Source organism: Seriola dumerili, unplaced genomic scaffold (assembly GCF_002260705.1).
Source record: "Seriola dumerili isolate Sdu_G_001 unplaced genomic scaffold, Sdu_1.0 BDQW01000723.1, whole genome shotgun sequence".
Taxonomy (NCBI): domain Eukaryota; kingdom Metazoa; phylum Chordata; class Actinopteri; order Carangiformes; family Carangidae; genus Seriola; species Seriola dumerili.
The window spans coordinates 724,730-744,615 of NW_019174978.1; the positions used below are offsets into that span (position 1 = coordinate 724,730).

General features: G+C 38.7%; 1 protein-coding gene across 1 annotated transcript; it reads right to left on the reverse strand.

Annotated features, from left to right (window-relative positions):
* Positions 1–1,754: 1,754 nt before the first annotated feature.
* LOC111236802 (diacylglycerol O-acyltransferase 1-like) lies at positions 1,755–17,830 on the reverse strand. The gene is made up of 17 exons (XM_022765662.1): positions 17,464–17,830; positions 15,944–16,031; positions 15,017–15,057; positions 14,246–14,331; positions 11,409–11,461; positions 10,784–10,889; positions 7,456–7,584; positions 6,945–7,013; positions 6,734–6,837; positions 6,221–6,259; positions 5,957–5,998; positions 5,774–5,818; positions 5,145–5,257; positions 4,595–4,660; positions 3,762–3,849; positions 3,382–3,444; positions 1,755–2,863 (listed from the first exon to the last, which is right to left on the reverse strand). The coding sequence occupies exons 1-17, from the start codon at positions 17,706–17,708 to the stop codon at positions 2,714–2,716; spliced, it is 1,527 nt and encodes a 508-aa protein (XP_022621383.1). The 5' UTR covers positions 17,709–17,830; the 3' UTR covers positions 1,755–2,713.
* Positions 17,831–19,886: the final 2,056 nt, after the last annotated feature.

Below are 19,886 nucleotides of genomic sequence, written 5' to 3' on the forward strand. Positions count from 1 at the left end.
ACGATTGTTTAACCAAATGTCCCACTCGCAGAGCGTGTACACACACGGCCACAGAAACTTTGAGATTTGCCTCAGACTTGCTGTTTAATTCACTGTCAACCTGACAAGATACAGGTTCACAGTCCTGTCTGGTTGACAAATCGACGCACACATGCACACAGACACGCAGTCACACAGTCACACAGACACATTTGTGACATGATTGTGTGCCCCTGGGTGCCCAGTAGCAAAGTTGTAGTGGTAAGATTGATATTCAGCCTGGTAGGTACCCTCATCTTGATGGATATTGCTGACTAATGATGGTGTTAAATCATTTAGCATGTGGCGTGCTGAGTGCCTGACTGAGTACAGGAGAATTAGTAGTGACTGTGTGTGGAGACAGTGAGGAGACATGGTGAATGTCATTTACATTATATGTTTACGGTCTTGGCTTTTAGCAGATGTTCTTGTCAAAACTGACTTTAAACTGACAGTATTAATGTGATCTCAGAGCACACATATAAGAAACAAGTCTTGCACAATAAATGAGAGTGTAAAAGACACTTTGGGGTCATCTGTGAGTGTGAGTACAGGAGATTAAATATGAGTCATGATTTGGGATTTGGGTGAACTGAGGTATTTTCTGAGGAAAAAAATATTTTAAATTAATATCACAGGATTGGAGTGACCTTTGTTTTTTGACTGGAGCACAAGCCTCTGAACAATTAGGAAATGAGCAGCAAGAAGAGTCGAGATCTGGGGAAAAACACAGAAGAAAAACAACATCTGGACAGATTTGTGGAGCTGGTGGAATGGATTATTCAGAGCCTCCCTCAATGGGAACTTGAATTTGATAACAGAGGCCACTGGCAGTTACAGTAATGGCAGAAAGACTAGTGCACATACAGCAGTACACAGGATCAGTGGTAAGGGTTGAAATAAGTGTTTTAGATTGGAAGGAACTGCAGGAGTTGCAACCCAGAGTCCCTACAGTAAAGTAAAGATCTGACTCATTGGATGGTGTAGAGTGCAAAACTGCAAGCTCATGGACGGATTATGAGACAATGGGCCCCTGGGCATGGACTTGCAAAAAGGCACCCCACACCTCATATATAGGAGCAAGAACCACAGACTGAAAGACACAAGTCATTTTTGTCATTTCGCATCTCATTATGGTCATGCTTGTTTTGTGTCTCTCTGTGAGTGTTTTGTATGTCATTGTGCTTGTTTTGCACTGCTTCGTATTGTGTTACATGTATTTTATTAATTTTGTGTGTCTGTGGTCATTTTGCATCTCTTTTTAGTTGTTAGATTGATGTTCTGATGAGAAAGATAAACTTACTCACACATTATTGTAGACTGAAGTATATTACAGCACTCAGGGTGTGTTATTTTTCTTAGAATTTCTGAGCTCTCTCTTCTGTCTAAAACATTGGAAGTTGTTCTTGCCTAGAATTGAGACTTGGAAAAATTTGATCTGACGTGCCACAAGTCTTATTTTTAAAGCCCTACAAACTGTGCATGCAGTTGCCTCTATGCATTCTAAAAAGCAACTTTGACTTTCTTCAGTTCAGAGTCTTAAACCTCTTGCATTAATTTGTCAGCTACCGTATAACAAATGCATGAAAGTCATGAAAATCCGACTCTTTCTCTTCTGGCTCTTCGTGTCTTTCAATTCCAAGAACAAAACCTGTCAGCTTTAGGTAGGTTCATGTTTAAACACATATGAAAAACAACGGCACAAAACAACACACAGTTAATAACAAGACTTCAAGTGAACTCTTTGAATGTTTATTTTCAGACACACACATTGTACTTAGACACACCATTAGACATCATTAATTGGCAACAGTCTAGTGAGATACTAGAATGTCAATAACAGTGATGCATAGATTTTTCATACTATGGATTTTTCTGATCCAAAGAAAAAATCAATAGACCAAAAATGTACTCATATGAGCTGTATAATTGTAACGCAAATCATGTATATATTTATATATGTATAAAAACAGACATACAGTAACGCTGGCCTTTTTCATAATTGACAAAGTAAAACATAAAACAAATAAAAATCATCTATTAATAAAATCCTGTCTGCATACATTCATTGCTCCTTGTGATGTTTCCATCTCACAGTAAAAACAGAGAGATTAAGACGCCTTCGAAAGACAACAAACAGAAAGGAAGAAACACAGAGGATCATTACTTCCAACAAGGCACTTGAATCATGCTGTCGACTTAACATTTTATAAAATCCGGCTATAGTCACCACACTGTTCACAACTGAAGAGGAAAATCTTTATGGAACTTTATGATTAAAAGAAAAGTTTTTGTACCGAATACAATAAATTATCCATTCATGTCACATTTCAACCCAAACTGTGCTGTCGTCTGAAAAATCACCTGAGTAACTAGTTACTGTTCCCTGCTTACTTAATGTACAGTAGTGTTTCTGACAGACTGACATTTTGCTGCACTGTCCACTTTAAAAATTGAAATATTTTTGCCTCCATAAGCTATTGTTAGCTTTCCCAGCAGGTAGACACAATGGCCAAAGTGTCTAATGTAAACATGCTGTGAGACGTGATCCTGACATGCAGCGGACAATAGTTGATACCTGCCCTTTAGACTAATAGTATTTAAAGGTGTGTGTATGTGTATGTGTATGTGTATGTGTATGTGTATGTGTATGTGTATGTGTATGTGTGTGTGCGTGTGCATGTGTGTGTGCACATCAGTCGGCCTCCTGTCTGTAGTGCAGGACGTAATAGTCATGGACGTACATCAAGACGGCGAATGGCTGACCAATGATGATGGACATCCACACTGCAGCGTTGCCATAGTTACCACGCAAGAAGCGACCAACAAACCAGGCTAATGGAAGCTGAAGAGTCAATAAAAAAAGGTAATTAAATAAACATAGTGGGTGATATTGTTTTTTTAATGACTAATTACAGTCTCAATTTTCTGTATGTATTTTTTTTCTTTTTTCTGTTGTTTGTGTTGTATGACTCAGCAAACTATGATGTATAACGAACTAACAGCATCAGCAAAGAACAAGAGGCACTTATATTGTCTATTGTCCCACCATATTCCCCATGATACCCAAAACATGCCCTGTTATGCAAATGTGGCCATTAATTAAATTAATGATGCTGGAACCAAGGCCAAACACTGAGAACACATTTTAAAATACCCCATAGGACACAGAAGGAACATCATCCATTTGTCTTTAATTTGACTTTTTGTGTGACCTACCTCTAACCTACCTATACCTGTCATTTGGTTTACCATGGTCGCAATGCATATTATACAGTCTTAAAGGAAAACTATCATTTCGGTGCAAGATCAGTGCCAGCCACAGCTGAAAGTTTGTTATCAGTTATATGTGTTGGGTCTTACCTGCGCCATCATGCCCATGAAGGCCCAAAGTCTGAACATCCTGAGCGGAACACTCACCAGGTACTAAGACACAGAGGCAGACAGGTAATAATAATTTTATTACTTTAATTGATAAAATATAGCCTCAGCTTCTGCACAGCAGCAATTACCTGACAGAGGATTTTATAGTTTTGAAGAAATGGAGAGGGAAGGGTAAAACTTCCCTCTCCATAGCAGAGATTACGTGTACCTGATCTACACTTAGACCAGCCCAAGACTTGTCTACATACCACCATGAATTTCCCCTAGGGGATAAATAAAGTAAGTATCTATCTATCTATCTATCTATCTATCTATCTATCTATCTATATATTAAAAGTAGCTATTCTCTTATCTCTTACCTCATGGAAGAAAGCCGACAAGAGGAAGACAGCTGATTGGCTGACTATTTTACTGAATCCACTCCTCAGCAGCGGCTTGTAAAAGTGGCTAGAAGACAGACAAAGGGAAGGATTATCAAACCAGTCAATACACAGATCAGAGCTGAAGTAATTAGTATATCAACTGATTGGTTTCTTTTTCAAGCAAAAAATCTCTATTTAGAGCTTCTTAAATGTGGAGATCTGCTGCTTTACTTTGTCATATATGACAATAAACTGAATATCTTTGACTTTAAGACTCAAAAGAAGGATAATGATGATGCCACTTTGAACTTTCTTACTATTGTCTGTCATTTTATAGACTATTTTATAAGTCAAGAAAATAATTGGCAGAATAATCAATGATGACAATGATCATTAGCTGCAACCCTAAATGCGTATATGGATGCATACATTAGAAAAATCAAATGCACTGACACAACTTGTAGAAAAGAGTTCACTCATTTGTTCCATCAGTCACTTGCTATTTTATTCCCTGCTTTCTAATATGTTGAAGTGTCTTCCTAACTGATTGGAAGTCAAAGTAGTAAAGCCTCTTTAAAGACTCTAAATAGCCTTTTATTTGCTTTGTCTTGTTTAATATAACCTCACTGCTTTTGCTGCTATGTTAGTGTACATGGAACTGGCTGTGGGCACTGTATTTATTACTACCACTTAATCTCAGCCAGATAATTGAGTTTCCCAAATAGCCTTGTTAAGTCTTTCTCCCTGCATCAAACCTGCTGCTGTCTCCTGTGCTCAGTTCTATAAACTTCATTGCTCCCTTTCAATGTGTTAGTGTGCGAGTAACTCACCGTAGACACCACTTGTGTACAGGGATGTTCCAGTTCTGCCAGAAATATGTCACCGTCTCAGAGTTCCTGAAAGAAGAGTCAGGAAATAGTGTTGAAGTTGAGTGTTTGAGCATTAAAGGTACTAAATAAAGGCTCTCTGGCAGTTTAATTAATTTTGATGGACATGAAAAAGTCTGAAAACTGTATTATCAAGTGGGAAAAAATTAAATAATAGTAATTATCCTACAGTATACTGAGCGATGAAAATACCAGCAAAGGTACAATACACAAAATGATGTGTCAAAATGTAATTGTTTGACTCTAGTAGGGGCACTCTGAAAGCCCAAATGGTTTTAAACTTTCATAAAACAAGAAACTAGACTTTCCAAGCTCTTGTTTGGCCTAAAGCACTGAAATTATCCTACACACATGCTTACACTACGCAATTGTCTACATGCACATGCAAATACCAGTGCTTGCAGCAACTCTGAGCTGTCGGTCCGTCAACACTGTACATCACACCTCTTAAAATTCACAAACAACACAGGCACAAACAGACACACAAACTTACCACCAGTCCTGGTAAAACTGTCTGTCTCCAAAGCGCAGCAGCTCAGCAGTGAAGTTCATGGATGAGTGGAAGAACCAGTAGAAAAACATCAGCCACAGCAGGTGATTAGGAACCTAGAGAAGGGTCAGAGCATCCACGTGAACAAGAATGAATTGTATGAGTGTGAGACATTTTGGAGGAGAAGCCAAAACTAACTTCGAGTTGGAGCCTGATATAAAACTCAAGCATCTTCCCTACTTATAATCTGAGCATAGTCATGATGATATATAGTATATTCTCATGTACAGTAAGCTAAATGCTACAATATACATGACTATTTTAAAATATGCAGTGTGTAATGTAATTCTTAATTTGTGCAACAGAAACATCTTGAAAAGATGCCACTGAAATGAAAATATTGAGGAGATTCTGACTGTGGAGCAGAGTTATAGTTTCATCACGACTGCTTGCTGGAACTAAATGTGAGTTACAATTTAAATTCAGAGCAGAAGAGCTGAAAATCATCTTCATGGACTTAACATATTGTGATTATAGACACAACTATGATTTATAATTTATGCTGTTTCCTCCTATAAAGTGCTGCAGACAAACAAGCTTATTAAAACTGCGTGGGTCGAGTTTTTACTCACGGCTAATCGTAAGAGTCTCTCAGTCATTCTGGACAGATCCATGTCCTAGAGGAGGGGGGGGGGGGGGGGGGGGAGAGACCCATAGGTTAACAAATGCACAGCCACACTTTGCATCTGAAAACAACATGACACCTGGTTGTTCTGTTGACAGATTAAGCTTCACTGTCATTCTGTCTTCTTCACCTCGAGTGGTTTCATCGAGCTTTGAATGATGGGAATCATCCACTGAAAGACAGCAAGATGAAAAAAGAAAGCATTAGTTTTTTGGGGTTTTTTTTGAGTAGTTTATTCATGACATGTCTTTCTGGTAGTCAGAGAAATGACTTAACTGCATATCAGTTTCATTTAAATTCTAGTACTGATATAGATGATGAGATTAAAATACTTTTAACAGACAGAAGATTGTATCACCATACATCAGTTTTGACTTAGTTCATAAGACTGTACCTGTTGAGTGAGACCAACTAACAGCTGGGTGAAGAACAGCTGTGGAGAAACACACACATTCATAAAGTGAGTGACATTATCTCACAGTAATATATTGTCATTTCTTCCAAACTTCCAAAAAAAGAGGCATGAGGCATCCAAGTAATTCTACTATACTGTTTAGATGTTGTTGTCACCATGTCCCCAGATCTCAGCAATTCAGTTAACTTGTAAATGTTATCATAATCAGTCTGAATGATGCCCAAAACTGCAAAAGACCCAGTATTTATAAAAATAAATCAATCGCCCTCGTCACAATCACTTACAGCAAATTTTAAGATCTTTAAGATCTTCACAGCTGTGCAGACAAACTTGGCCTTGAGTACTTTTTTTGGGAGATGCCTTACAGAAATACTTTTAGGAAACACTTAGATTGATCATTATCAGGAGAAGAGCGCCCTTTTTCACTTGAGCATACATCTACAGTAAACGTAGTGTTTTCCTGGCTGATGCTGACATGAGATACTTCCTCACCATTTCAAACAGCCTTCTCAGCAGGAAACTCATGCGAATCCCAGGAGAGCGAGGGAAGTTGAGCTCGTAGCACAGAGTCGGAGCAAAGACAAAGTAGTACATGTCTACAGAGACGCGCAGAGGAGGTCAATGTCACAATTAATCAAAAAGGCGTGAAAGAAACATGACCAATTCAGTTTCATGCCAACACTAGAAAGGTGCATTGGAGTACCTCTGATGGTGAGGTTGCCCGGATAACACACCTTGCGGTCACCTCTGTTGAAATACTGTGGTGAGGGACCTGTGGGAATAATTAACACATAAACACTTATGCCTAATGTAAAGGCACTTGAAATGATGTGTTCTGTAATATTCTATTTTATGGGTTAAATAAAAATAAAACAAATGACAACTGTAAACACCAAATAAAAACCAGTGTTTGTTTCACAGCCACAATTTCAAAACAGATTTGTGATAGATATTGTTTGCTAGATACACATACTTTGTTTTTTTGTTTGTTTTATTAATCTGACAACTGCAGCATCACAAGTTTGCCATTAGATGTCACTGTAACAGCATGAGCAAGGAACTTGGAGGATCCTCTGGGTTACAAAAAAATTCAAAGCATTAACAGAAACTTGGCGAGGAATTAATTTACAGTTATGTCTTACACTGTGTGTGTGTGTGTGTGTGTGTGTGTGTGTGTGTGTGTGTGTGTGTGTGTGTGTGTGTGTGTCACTTACAAGACAGTGACCTGGCCAGTTTCTTGGCCTTGGCAGTGCTCAGCTCTCTGCACCACATGTTGACATCCTTGTATGAATACAGCTTTAGGAAGAGAATGGTGTAAATACCAAGTACGAACGCACCACCAACTGACAGAGGGGGGGGAGAAAGAGAGATCCTAGTTAACATTGTGATGTGGACATGGCTGTAGTGTGAGAACATGTAACCAACTGACATACTGTGTGGATGAACACAGAGATGAGAAGAAGAAATGAGGGAAAGCCACTAGAGGGCAGAAAATAATGAGCAAGAACAGAGGAGGGGACAGAGAGAAAGAGGAGAAGAAAGTGGACAAAAAGTGTGAGATGGGAGGATGGAGGGAGAGGCGGGAGCAGAATGAGCAAGAGAAACTCAAAGAGAGAGAGAGAAGGGAGGATTTAAAGAATGAAAGGGGAAGGGAAAGAGAGACAGAGAGAGGGGTCGTCATTTGATCTTTAACAAACAGCAAAACATGGCCAGTAAAATAAATCATCTCAACTCAAAATGAGAGCACTGTAACTATGCCAGTCACCATGTTGTTTACCAGTGTGGCTGTGTGTGTGTGGATGTGCGCACACACATAAAATTGTGCCAGTGTTTGTCTTTATTTGTCAATAGGGGAAAACTGATTTGATAATCAACATATTTTGAAGATGAGCAAGCATGTATACACACACACACACACACACACACACACAGACACAGACACAGACACACACACACACACACAGAGGCCACAGAGACTTTAACAATAGTCTGAAGGTGAAGACACACACCAACATACATACACTCACAAACTCGTACATGTGAACAAACACACAGACAAATGCACACATAAATAAAAACTGTGTGTTGTGCCTGCAGGGTGAGGTGGAGGTTAGCATACCTGACACCAAAACACAGCAAATCTTATCCATTAACCATCTGTCTCTCTGGCGCGATGTGGCAGCCAGACAGTTACAGTAGATAGTGATCACAGACACACACATACAAAAAGGCAGGGCTTAACATGCCAGAGGAGCCAATAATCATCCACCCACATTTACCCACCCAGATCATGAATTTTCCCAGAAACTCACCAACTCTCTCACTTAAAATTTTCAAAAATCTCAGCTAGGTTGACTACGTGATTTTTGTTGTTTTTTTCCGCCAGCAGTAGAACGGCAAAGACAGAATGTGACAATTCACTGATTAAAGTCGACATGCTTCACAGTAAGACGCGTCTCTTCTCTTTGGGGACGTATCTTGATCAGGGTAAAAAGTTCAAAGTGGTTCCACCACCAGAAAAGCCAGGCTCAGCTCCATCAGGTAATCCGATACCTTCTGCATGTATGTCAGATGCCAAGTTGATACACCTGACACACCACGCCTAACCTGTGCAATATGGATAATCATCAAGTTTAGAACTGTAGATGTGAAAACTATGAGGACATTAAAACCGAAAAATTCTGCTTCTTTTCTTATTCTTTACACTGAAAGCTATTCGACTATCTGCATCCAAATAAACATATGGCTGAGACAGACATATACCAACCTAAGATAATTTTCCTTCATATTTGAATTGTTGCTTTCTATGTCAATTATTTCATCATGTTTTATGATGAAGACGGTTCAACAAAACTTTTCAGCACTTTAATACCTCTAAGAACACTGCTTAATGTATAATGGTTGAATACTGTTTGCATAAGCAGAGTGTTACAGTTTGTTTTACACCTACTTGTAAAACACTCTCCCTGCACCAGACTTGGCACATTAAAAGACATCAAAAGCAGTGGAAATGATGAAATAATGGCAGTAGACAGTAGAGAGCAGAGCTCCCTCATCATTACAGTATTCCTCAAAAGAAATTCAATACAATTTAAAATGAACCTTGATATGAGATCCTTGCACTCTGCTTCATGTACAATAGCTATACTGGTTACATAAGAACCAAGACACACACACACAGACACACACACACAGACACACACACACAGACACACACACACACACACACACACACACACACACACACACACCTGCCCTCTGTCATCGCCCTTCCTGTGTGAACAGCAGCGCAGAGAGGAGAACAGACAGACAGATGGACTGATTCCTTTACTCCTTAACCTCCCAGTGAGACAACAGAGGAGAAGGAGAAGAGAGGAGAGGAGAGGAGAGGAGAGGAGAGGAGAGGAGAGGAGAAGAGAATATACCAAAATGGGAGAGTAGCAAAGCATTAAAACAGTGATTTTCCTGGATGAAATTAACACTACAGTGTGTACCAAAAAACACTTTAAACTCACTATCTCTCATGATCGTGATAAAGTTTAGGATCCAACTAAAGCTTAAAGAATAAAAGATTGCAGCTACGCCAAAAATCTGAGCTAAATACATTATGTTAATCATGTGAAAAATGCTCCACCTGTTTAACATTTGTGGGTTAAAGTGACAGTGGCAGTGAAAATAATTTACAATTTTAAGTTCATTACATGAGACACAAGAGAAGAGCATAAAACCCTGGTAGCGGAGCCACATTTTACCAAATTGTACCATAACAGACGCAGGTCGGCCTGAGGTAATGGGAAACAGTGGATAAAATACCCATCACTCTACAAATATGCACTTCTTCGTACATGTTGTTATTCCAAAAATATAAAAAGTTGCTTTTTTTGGTTGGTCTTGTTGCAACAGTGGCATTTTCTGTTGAATGTAAGCCATTGTGTTGCAGGCTATGTTGAGTCATTTACTAACCACACGACAGCAACATTTAAAAGGGGAATATCTGTATTTCTTAAGCACAGAGTCATATTATGCATCATGTAGTGTGCAGCATTGCAAATGCATCATAAAGGGAATCACACGGTTTGTGGAGGGCAGCCATGGTTTCTGTCATATACCCTCATAAAGACAGAGGAAGGTGACCAATAGATGACCCTGCTGCACACCACCCCAACCCACCCTAACCCCTCCCCTCCCCTCCCCTCCCCTCCTCTCCTCAGAGCCAGCTGGAAATAATCCAGTCATGACCAACTGGTCCATTACCACTAACCGGCTCCAATTATGACTCTGTATAAGACAAGTCTTTTTACTGCACTATCAAACTGGTCAACTGTTTCTCTGAAGGGCAAGGTTGTGAAAGTCCTCTTAATCTCCCATTACAATCATATTATTTTCTGTTTTATACACATGACTACATTGCAAACCACCATTGAATGGATAATGGTTTGGCTGCATAAGGTGCTACTGTTTCAGTCGACTATTTCTCTCAGTTATGTAGTTTGTACCAAAGCTGCAGAGATGGTATTTTAATAACAGTGTGAAACATTTTACCTGGGGTCACGGAGGGGACCAGCAGAACCACTGCAGCAGGAAATGTTAGCATGATTGCCATGTTAATGCAATGGACCAGAAATCCCACAAGTTCACTGAATGATCCCTGAGTAGAGAGACAGAGAGGGGCAGCAGGAGTTTTTATGATAAATCTTAAAAACAGGACGTTGTCCTGTCTTAAACCACTGTCACCTGACTTGTGAAGTGGCTTTATTTTGCTTGCAAATTTTTAACTCCATTCCTTATGTTATTGCTTTCACTCTAAAACACACTGACAAGAATACAGCTAAACATAAAAACTTTTAAGCATTTGTTTACTCAAAACAGAACTACATTTTGAGTTATGGTGGCCTAGTAAAGTTTTAAAAGGCTCATAATGTTCCATATTCATGCCAAACAGCCAGAGCATAACTGAATATGTCCTAAATGCAGATGGTGAAACTAATTTTCCCATTTTACCATTTAACATATGCAGATGCAGTTGGGGAGGGTCAGCTAGTCAGTCAGTTTTAGAGAACAGTTTTAGAAAAATAATCCCTCCTGGGAGTTGGGAATGTGCTCTGAATTCAACAGTTCAGTTAAAATCCACAGTGCTCTGATGTTAAAGCAGGGTTTCCCCACTCACCTTCGATAGCTGCCTTTCTGTGTAGAGAGCCACCACAATGAACACATTGGACACTGTCAAAACACAAAACAGTACAGACTCATGTCAGTTTATCTAAAACAATCCAGATTCTTTTTTTTCCTCTTACAGATCGACTTCTCAACAGGGTGAGAGTACAAAATTAAAGTAACTAGAATTACTTTTATACCTCCACCAACCAGCCAAGACGCATGAAATATTGGTCACATTCTCCCCTTCCTCAGTTATCCTATAGGACCTTTGTGTTAAACTTTGTCCTGGATAAGAAAGAACTTGCTCTGGTATAATATCTACATTAAAAAAGCAGGGCTAGTTTTGGGACATTTTGAGCCAAAAATAGATGAGGTAATTTTGTGGTGCCCCGCTTTTTCTTCAATGCACACTTTATTATGCATTAATTGGTGCCACTAACCCTGATTCTCTAAGGTGCAAATTAGGCTAAATTGTATGTAAATTTTCCCCTTTTTTTTATCTTGCAGCAGTATCAGGTTAAACTGCAGGGTAACTCACTGCTGAATGAACTTAGGGAAACCACTGGTATGTAGATTGCTCATTAGCCTGACTAGACTAGGCTGAGCCACACTGATGGCACATAATTGCAGCAATTGTTCCATTTTAAGACCCTAATCAGAGCATTAGCATGCCAATCCATCTAATCTAGAGTGAACAGATGTGTAAACTGCATTGTAAACAGACATTTTGAGTCTAGGGTCTTATCATCCTGTCATCAGTGTAACTATCCATCAGCATTGCTATTCCAAATCAATTTGTTTAATGGTTCAGCCACATGCTTGTTTTTTATTTCACAATATACTGAAGAGACAAGAAGGTTATAGGAAGGAACAGATGCCTTTCAGGCACAACTCTTTTTTCATGTGACAGTAACCAAATATGTGCACTAAACAAGCTAATTGCAAGTGAAAACTATTTTTATCCAACATGTCATAATTTGCAGTTAGTTAGATGAAGTAGGCATCACTTCTCTAGGCTTATGCAAAGATGTTCATTATAGTAACATGAGATTCTATATTTAGGCAAATGTCACATTTTATCTTACCCTCAGAAACAACTCTTCAGAGTAAACAACAATCACATACAGTCAGGAAGCCTACTATGTGTAATTTCCTCACAGTAATTCTTTTAACTAGGTGGCTTTTAACACAGGGACAACTATGATATTCAGAGAATATGCTAATGATAGTATCATGAAACATTATTATAATGTAACTTAAAAACAACCTGGCACACACTCAGCATAATTTGCTCCACTGAAAAAAAAGCACCCAAAAAGTAAATAAATAAATAAATACATAAATAAATGAATAAATAAATAAAATAACGCTGTTGTTTCTGCAGTGTTCAACCAAATCAGATTTTAATCATGATATTTTATTTTCCGATTTACCAAATGCTGAAAAGAGCAACAATGGTCCAAATCTTGTTTTCCCTGACCAATTACAGATGAGGGGGAGCGTGTTCATCAAACATAAAAAAAATCAAGTATCTGAAGGGTGGAGATGAAAAGAAAGTCATAGCATGCTATTTTATGTGTTTTTTCATCTCTTTTGGAAACAGGCCTCTTCAGCATCTTTGACAAACAGCAACTATTGTATCCACTTGTGCATCAAACTGAGACAAACAGCACCATTTAGCACCTGTTCGATGCACATAAACCTTTCACCAGGTATCTCCAGAGTACTTTTGCGAGACATTTTGAAAGCAACACATTTATGATGCAATGAAATACATCACATTAGCTTACATTAGAGTAAAATTCATTTCATTTTGGTCGCTCACAGGTCAGTTGGCTAAACGTAAAACCTCCTAGACTGGTTTTTCAAACCTTACCACTTTGCAGGTAGATTATCATACTGTGTGTTGGGGTATTTGTTTGTTTGGAGTGTGTGTGTGTGTGTGTGTGTGTGTGCGTGTGTGCGAGTATGTATACTGCTGCAGTGACTACTGAATGCCCTCTGGAAATGAGCTGCTTTACTGTCCATGCGACTGTAAACAGACTCCAGTTCCACCTGTCTCTTACCAATTTTCATTTACCTTAACTCCATCTATCTCTCCACCTCTCTTCTTTTCCCTTGTGACAATGCATCGCTTTACATCAACCCCTCCTCCTTCCAACTCATCTCTCTCTCATCCTTTTGCTCCCCATTTTATCTCGCCACCTCTTTCTGCAGCACTGTACCAGTGTGCAGTATATAGGGCAGGTGATTGTCCCTCTAGAGACACCGAGCTGCACCACTGCAGATTTCCACTGCAATATACTATAAAAATAAATATAGATAAAGAACTTTGAATATAGCATGTGCCACTGTGTGTCTTAAAACAAGGCATGGCTTAAAATGAGGCTGATCACACCACCTACACTAATGAAAACATGTTTACCGTTTTGAAATTAGTCCAGTTATTTCACCCAATTATCTAAACATGGTTTATTTTCAGTTAAAGTGTGAGTGTATATCACTTGGGGGGGCATTCTCAGACATATTAGTGCACAGTTCCACAAAGCTACATATGACTCCCACGTCTCCCTTATTATTTATTGAAACTATTGTGGGTTGTTTGTTCTAGCTTTTTATTCTTTATTTTCCCTCAAGTTGTAGCACTAGCACACTGCACCAAGTGATCACGTGTTTGAAGGGATTTTTCCACCCCAACTAAAATGATCAATATCAAACAATCATTTGTATTAATAATCAACAGAACTTTCAACAACTATTCAAAATTTTCTTCTTCAACACAAGAATGCATTGTTTGCTTTCCATGGTGTTGATATTTGGGGCAGTTATTTTTTAAAGTTTACCTACCAATCACCAGGCATGCTGCTGGCCAGCTGTATGGATCATTGAGAAACAAAGAGACAACCTGAATAGGGTCCACCAGCACGCCGTACCTGACAAACAAACAAACAAACAAACAAAAAAGAAACAGGCAAATTAAAAAATGTTAAATGTTAAAGAACTACCCACTGCATGTATATTGTCAATATAAAGGAAATGAATGATTGAAATTTAGTCAGTTGTTTACAATTGATGCCATATATAGATATCCCTTTACGGACTTTTTTACAGCAGACATTTTGACATGTCGTAGCAGGAAAAGCAAGTAAGCAATTTCAATGACCCTAAGTGAAATGCAGATGTTGTTGTATTAATTACACTTGTACCTTTCCTGCTATGATGTACAATCCACATATTTGATTTGGCATGGGTTTTATGCCGGACGCCATGATTCATTACGCAACCTTGGCCACCATCAGCCAACCTGCTCTACCACCTGAGCCCACAGCTGTGCTCTTCCTGCTATGACATGTCAAAATACTGGCTGTGAATAAGCTCTAATGTCAAAGATTTTGAAGGATTAGTAAAAGCACTCTGTAAGAGCAGGAAGTTTTTAACATTTTTGAGACTGTGGTTCTTCTTTTTGGAATATTGCAAACATCACTGTAATTTCTGTTTAAGAATGACACACTGGGTATAAGCAGTACAGGAAGCCTATAGAAATAACTGTCAATAATTTATGTGAAAAATACAGGAATAAAAAAATGAGATTTATTCAAAGACTCCAAATTTACCCACCTCAACAGGTTTTCTAAGAAGAGGCGAGCATTACTCAGCACCTGTAATAAAAGGCAAAAGTTAAAGACATAACTGTCTAGCTGTGTGTTTCTGTCACACAATACTCCCTACTCCTTTCTCTCTACTTATGTTTCTTTCATCCTTCTCAATCATTTCTTCCCTTAATTGAATAAACTTATCCTTCCATATTATCCTCCTCTATGCTCTCCTCTCTTCTTCTGTTGCTTCCCATATATCTCTCTTTCCTCTCCTCACCCCATTTCTCCTCCTCTTCATCCTCCTCCTCCCATCATTCTTTTTATCTCTCCTCCTCACTCTCCTTCTTTCTAAATGGATTGTAATATCTCATTACCCAGCACAAAGGCCTTATGCCTGGGGATGGGACAGAAGTTCAGTGGGAATGAAGGAAAACCTCCTGCGATGAACACAAAAATCTGTGTTCAAAGCCTGGATTAACAAAAAGCCTTTGCTAGCCTCCTCTTCTCTCCTTTTCTTATATTCTGTCACTTCTTCCAAGCACAGAGGAGTGAGAGCTGTGAAAGATGTTGAGTTTGACATAAACTTGTTAATTATATTAAATTATTTTACTGTACTTGCTCATTTGGATGTTTTGAAAAAATTCAGACAGATCAGACACAAATGCAATTTGGCTTCTTAACACTGCTGAGAGCTGGAAGTACATGCAAATGTTATGTCCTGCATGCCTGCATATACGGCACCTTTCCCATTCACACAGCTATATAAGACTTACAAATTTACCAACTTTTGAGTGTCTTCCAAAAGCTGTTTTCAGTGGTCACAAATTCCCAGGTTGGAGAGCCGAAACAGTAGATGTGTTTTCACATTTGTCCTTATATACAACATATGGAGTCATGTGTGTGTCTATATGTATGTGTTAATTTGTGTGTGTGCACACTTATGTCTTACCAGCATTACCACACACCAATTGAGGATTCCTCTGTAGTTATTGTAACCACTGGTTGAAGTCAGCAGGGACTCCTGTGTCCTGTGACAGCTACAGAAATAGATGGAGGCATGGATCAATCAAGAATAATATAATCTTAATTTAGGTTTATTTACATTTGACACATGGAATATAACTATGAGGAAAAAGATGAAAGTGTTTTGTGGACGTACAACGACATCTGTCAGTTTCAGTAAGAAGAAGAAGAAGAAGAACAACAACAACAACAAAAGGGGGTCAGTGATTAGGTTCAACCATGGGACATTTTTTTCCAGCATTGTTCAACTTACTCTCTGACTAATTTGAGTAAACTACTCAACTTACTCCTTATATTTTTGTATTTTATTTATCTCAGCAATAAAACTATTCAGAAATCTGATTGTTTTCCCCACTTGTAAATAAGGGCTTTAAGCAGTAAATGTCCCTATTCACTTGGCCAAAACTATTCAAACATGCAAAATATATGCTTTGAATAACACTATGTGACTTGAAATGTAATCGATACATTATCCATACCCAGTAAACAGTAACCTGTTTCATTTGTGGTTGAATGAAAGTTCTGCTGTTATTTTATTTTATTTATTAATCATCACACCATTTCTGTTAGACTATTTGTGTTTGTGATGTAAATGATTAATATTATTAGATGTTACATTGTCAAATTTACTGGAATTTACTTTAGCCACAAAATTTTTACCCAAAGGAGATTAATTCATTACCTTATTTATTAAATTATGCAAAGGTTTCAAAAATAAATGAGAGGCAGCAGTTCAGACAAAGCATAAAGTAATTAATAGATGTGAAATCATATTTGTTTGCTACTTGTTAAATATTCAAAACTGACCAAAGTTGTACTTGATGTTATTGATAATGTCCCTTGGCACCCTCTTTTTATTATTCCCTGGTGGTACACAACAATAAAGTATACTCATTTCTTGTATACAATATACTAAGTAGTACTGTATCAAAATTAGTTCACAGGGTATACTTTAGTATTATGCAACTGGAACACTGCCTAAGGAGATTAAGCACATTTCATTCCTTTTCATGGGACACCCATTAGATCCGCCCCTGATCAATGAAAGAGCCCACAAGCCCAAATTAGCTGTGTGTATATCCTTGAGCCATGAAGGGTAAGGGCTAATGTTTTTGTTTCTCTGCCATGCAGCACTGGGACACTGGGAATCTAAATATGAACGAGTGACTTACAACAGACACAAAATGAGCAGGGCTTGTTCAGGATGACCCTGAACGACCCCACCTGTCCTACACTGACCAGCCGTTAACCCCTCTCCTCCTGCTGCAAATTTAAACTAGCTAACGTTAATTACGACACCTACTAAATTAGGCGGCAATAGTGATAGCTTAAAATAAATATAGCTTTAGCGGCGGGTCCTTTAAAGCTTAACGTTAGCCACTTGATGACAAAACAAACACTGCTAAACTTTCATCAAAGAAACACTTGGGTAGGTTTGGTACTCACCTCAGTCTGTCACCAATGTCATTCCTGCGTTTCTTTTTCTCATTCTTTGATTTAAACAGGGCTCTCTCCAGTGAATGCTCACGTTTTTTCTCCGAACCATTGTCGGTGCTAATGTCAGCGATCGCTGAGCTCTGACATACCGCTGCAGACCTCCCGTTCATCGGCTGCAAACTCGCAACTCTCCCCGCTGCGAAAGTCGCTCTTCTCCGTCGAGTAAAGGCCCCGACCGCGTCCGAGTCACCCATGATGAAAGAGAGGAAAAACTTATAAAAGTTCACTTTAGCAATTTATTCCGTTTAGTAGCATGCCTATTGCTACTGTGACACACAGCCGTAGTCGCATGGAAGAGAGAGGGAAGTGAACAGGCTGCCAAACAGTCCGCCCAAAGTTCAGATTTCCGTACAGTTGACATGGAGGAAGGAGTGTCCATGAGGCCACATGAAGCAAAAACAGTCTGATACTGTAACTGGTGAGTCAGACCCTCAGGGTTCAATAAAAATAGGGAAACATTTAGGTTTCAGGCTGAATGCACACCTGGACTACAACCTGGATACAATACAATACTATACAATACAATAGACTGAATGATTTCTTATTAAAATGCAATTATTAGTAGTATGTTAATTAATTTGGCAATAAAGTAACATCATCATTCATGCCAGTTAAGCCTTTTTAATTGATCTGATTTGGTTTTGATACATATGTGTTTTAAATTCCTGTTATCTCATCAGGTAACATGCATGTGATACTGGTTGATTGTCAGCAAGACAGACCACCTGCTGAATAGAAAAGGATAGTAGATAAAACAGTCTCCCCTAAAGGTCCATTTAGTATCTGCGCTTGAGTTTTCAGTCATATCAAATAGTAGATCAGTTCAAATTCCCATTGTTTTTTCCTCTGAATAAGAGCTAATCCTCCATGTTGGCTTAAATATTGAGATTCATTGTAAATATGTATGTAGAAAAAAAGGAAGTAAGCTAACTGAAAATGTGATATGGGGTGGGGGGGTGGGGTGTGTGTGTGTGTGGTGTGTGTGGGGGGGGGGTGAATAGGAAAACGAACATGGTCTTTCTTCTGGTTCCACCCATCCATAGTTTTATGGTGTGCAATAAGCATTACAGCCCCACACAGCCATGAGTGTGACTAATATGGACTGTTAGTGTTGTTAAAGATGGAGTGCTCCATCAACTCTATGGCTAAAGTAGTTTAACAGTTTAATTTTAGGGATTATTAATTCACTGTAATGGATTGGATTTGGGTTTCCCTTTTAACTATCTTCCCTGAGACTATGGCAATAAGGGATGGTTACATCAGACTCCTGGTGTATACAAGCCCAAAGACTTTGAAAGCTTTCATTTAAAGAGAATGCTCTTTCTGTCTTTTCTACTTCTGTGTGCTTATCCATGCTAAGGTGGGAACTGATCAGTGGCATTGATCCAGCTTTATCAGTCCCTACTGTCTATAAGGTTGTCTTTTAGAGTAATGAGCCTGTCTCCCATTGTTGGGATAAGAGACCTTGGGGAGGGATCAATAGGAAACTTATAAACTAATTGTTTTAACTCTTAAACTCCTTGATGAACTACATTTGTCTATATTTTCCCCAAATCATTAGACTATATGAAATTCCATATAAAGTTGCCCTTGTGGTTTTCATCTTGCTGTAGTGACAGTGTTGGTTAATTATGAGGGAAAAAAAATCAACATTTCTCCTCCAGATTCAGACTTTCACTATTGGTTGGCTGGAGTCTCTTTTCTAACAATTTGTTTTAATCTTCCTCAGGGAGGCTGTTCCACTGAAGAGACATCTTGACGTCCCACCATATCCACAGCCTTTTTATCAGCATGTTATATGAGCCAGTAGAGGGAGTCCAAGGCTTAAATCCTGTTTCTACCTTTTGGTAAGTCAGGCATATGTTTTATGTCTTATTTGAGGGTTCCAGTTAAAGTCTGTGTTTTCTGAGGATTTCAACTGATCTTCAACAGATGATGACTCAAAACAGTTATTGATATTATAGAAGTGCATGAATGAAGATGTGGCAATAAGGCAACTCCCTAGTTTTTTTTCTCTCAATAAGTAATGGAGAGGGTTTTAAGAAAGCCGGAACAGTGAGTCCGAGTTGAACTTAGGACCAGTCCCTTTTCGTACCTATAATATAGAAGTCACTGTGTTGCGTGCGAGCCTCCTAATGCTGCACAGATCAGGTTATTTTTGATAACCGCTAGCCATTTAAAATTTAGAGAATAAGAGGTTTTAGCTATGCATTATTCATGCTTTCTGTAAGGCCTCAAAAACTGAAGCTTTCTACAAGCTCTATTTTCTCTTTTCATATGTCTCTCTCTCTCTCTTTTCTGTCTCTCACTATAGAAAAACAATCTTTGACTGCTGACTGTTTCCCCATTTAATACCTTTTTTTTTTATCTTA

Coding starts and splice junctions, on each gene's coding strand:
- LOC111236802 (XM_022765662.1), bottom strand. CDS start 17,708: ATGGGTGACTCGGACGCGGTCGGGGCCTTTACTCGACGGAGAAGAGCG. Junction 5,999..6,220: donor TAGTTGGTCTCACTCAACAG/GTACAGTCTTAT, acceptor GCTGTCTTTCAG/TGGATGATTCCCATCATTCA. Junction 5,258..5,773: donor AGAGACTCTTACGATTAGCC/GTGAGTAAAAAC, acceptor ACCCTTCTCTAG/GTTCCTAATCACCTGCTGTG.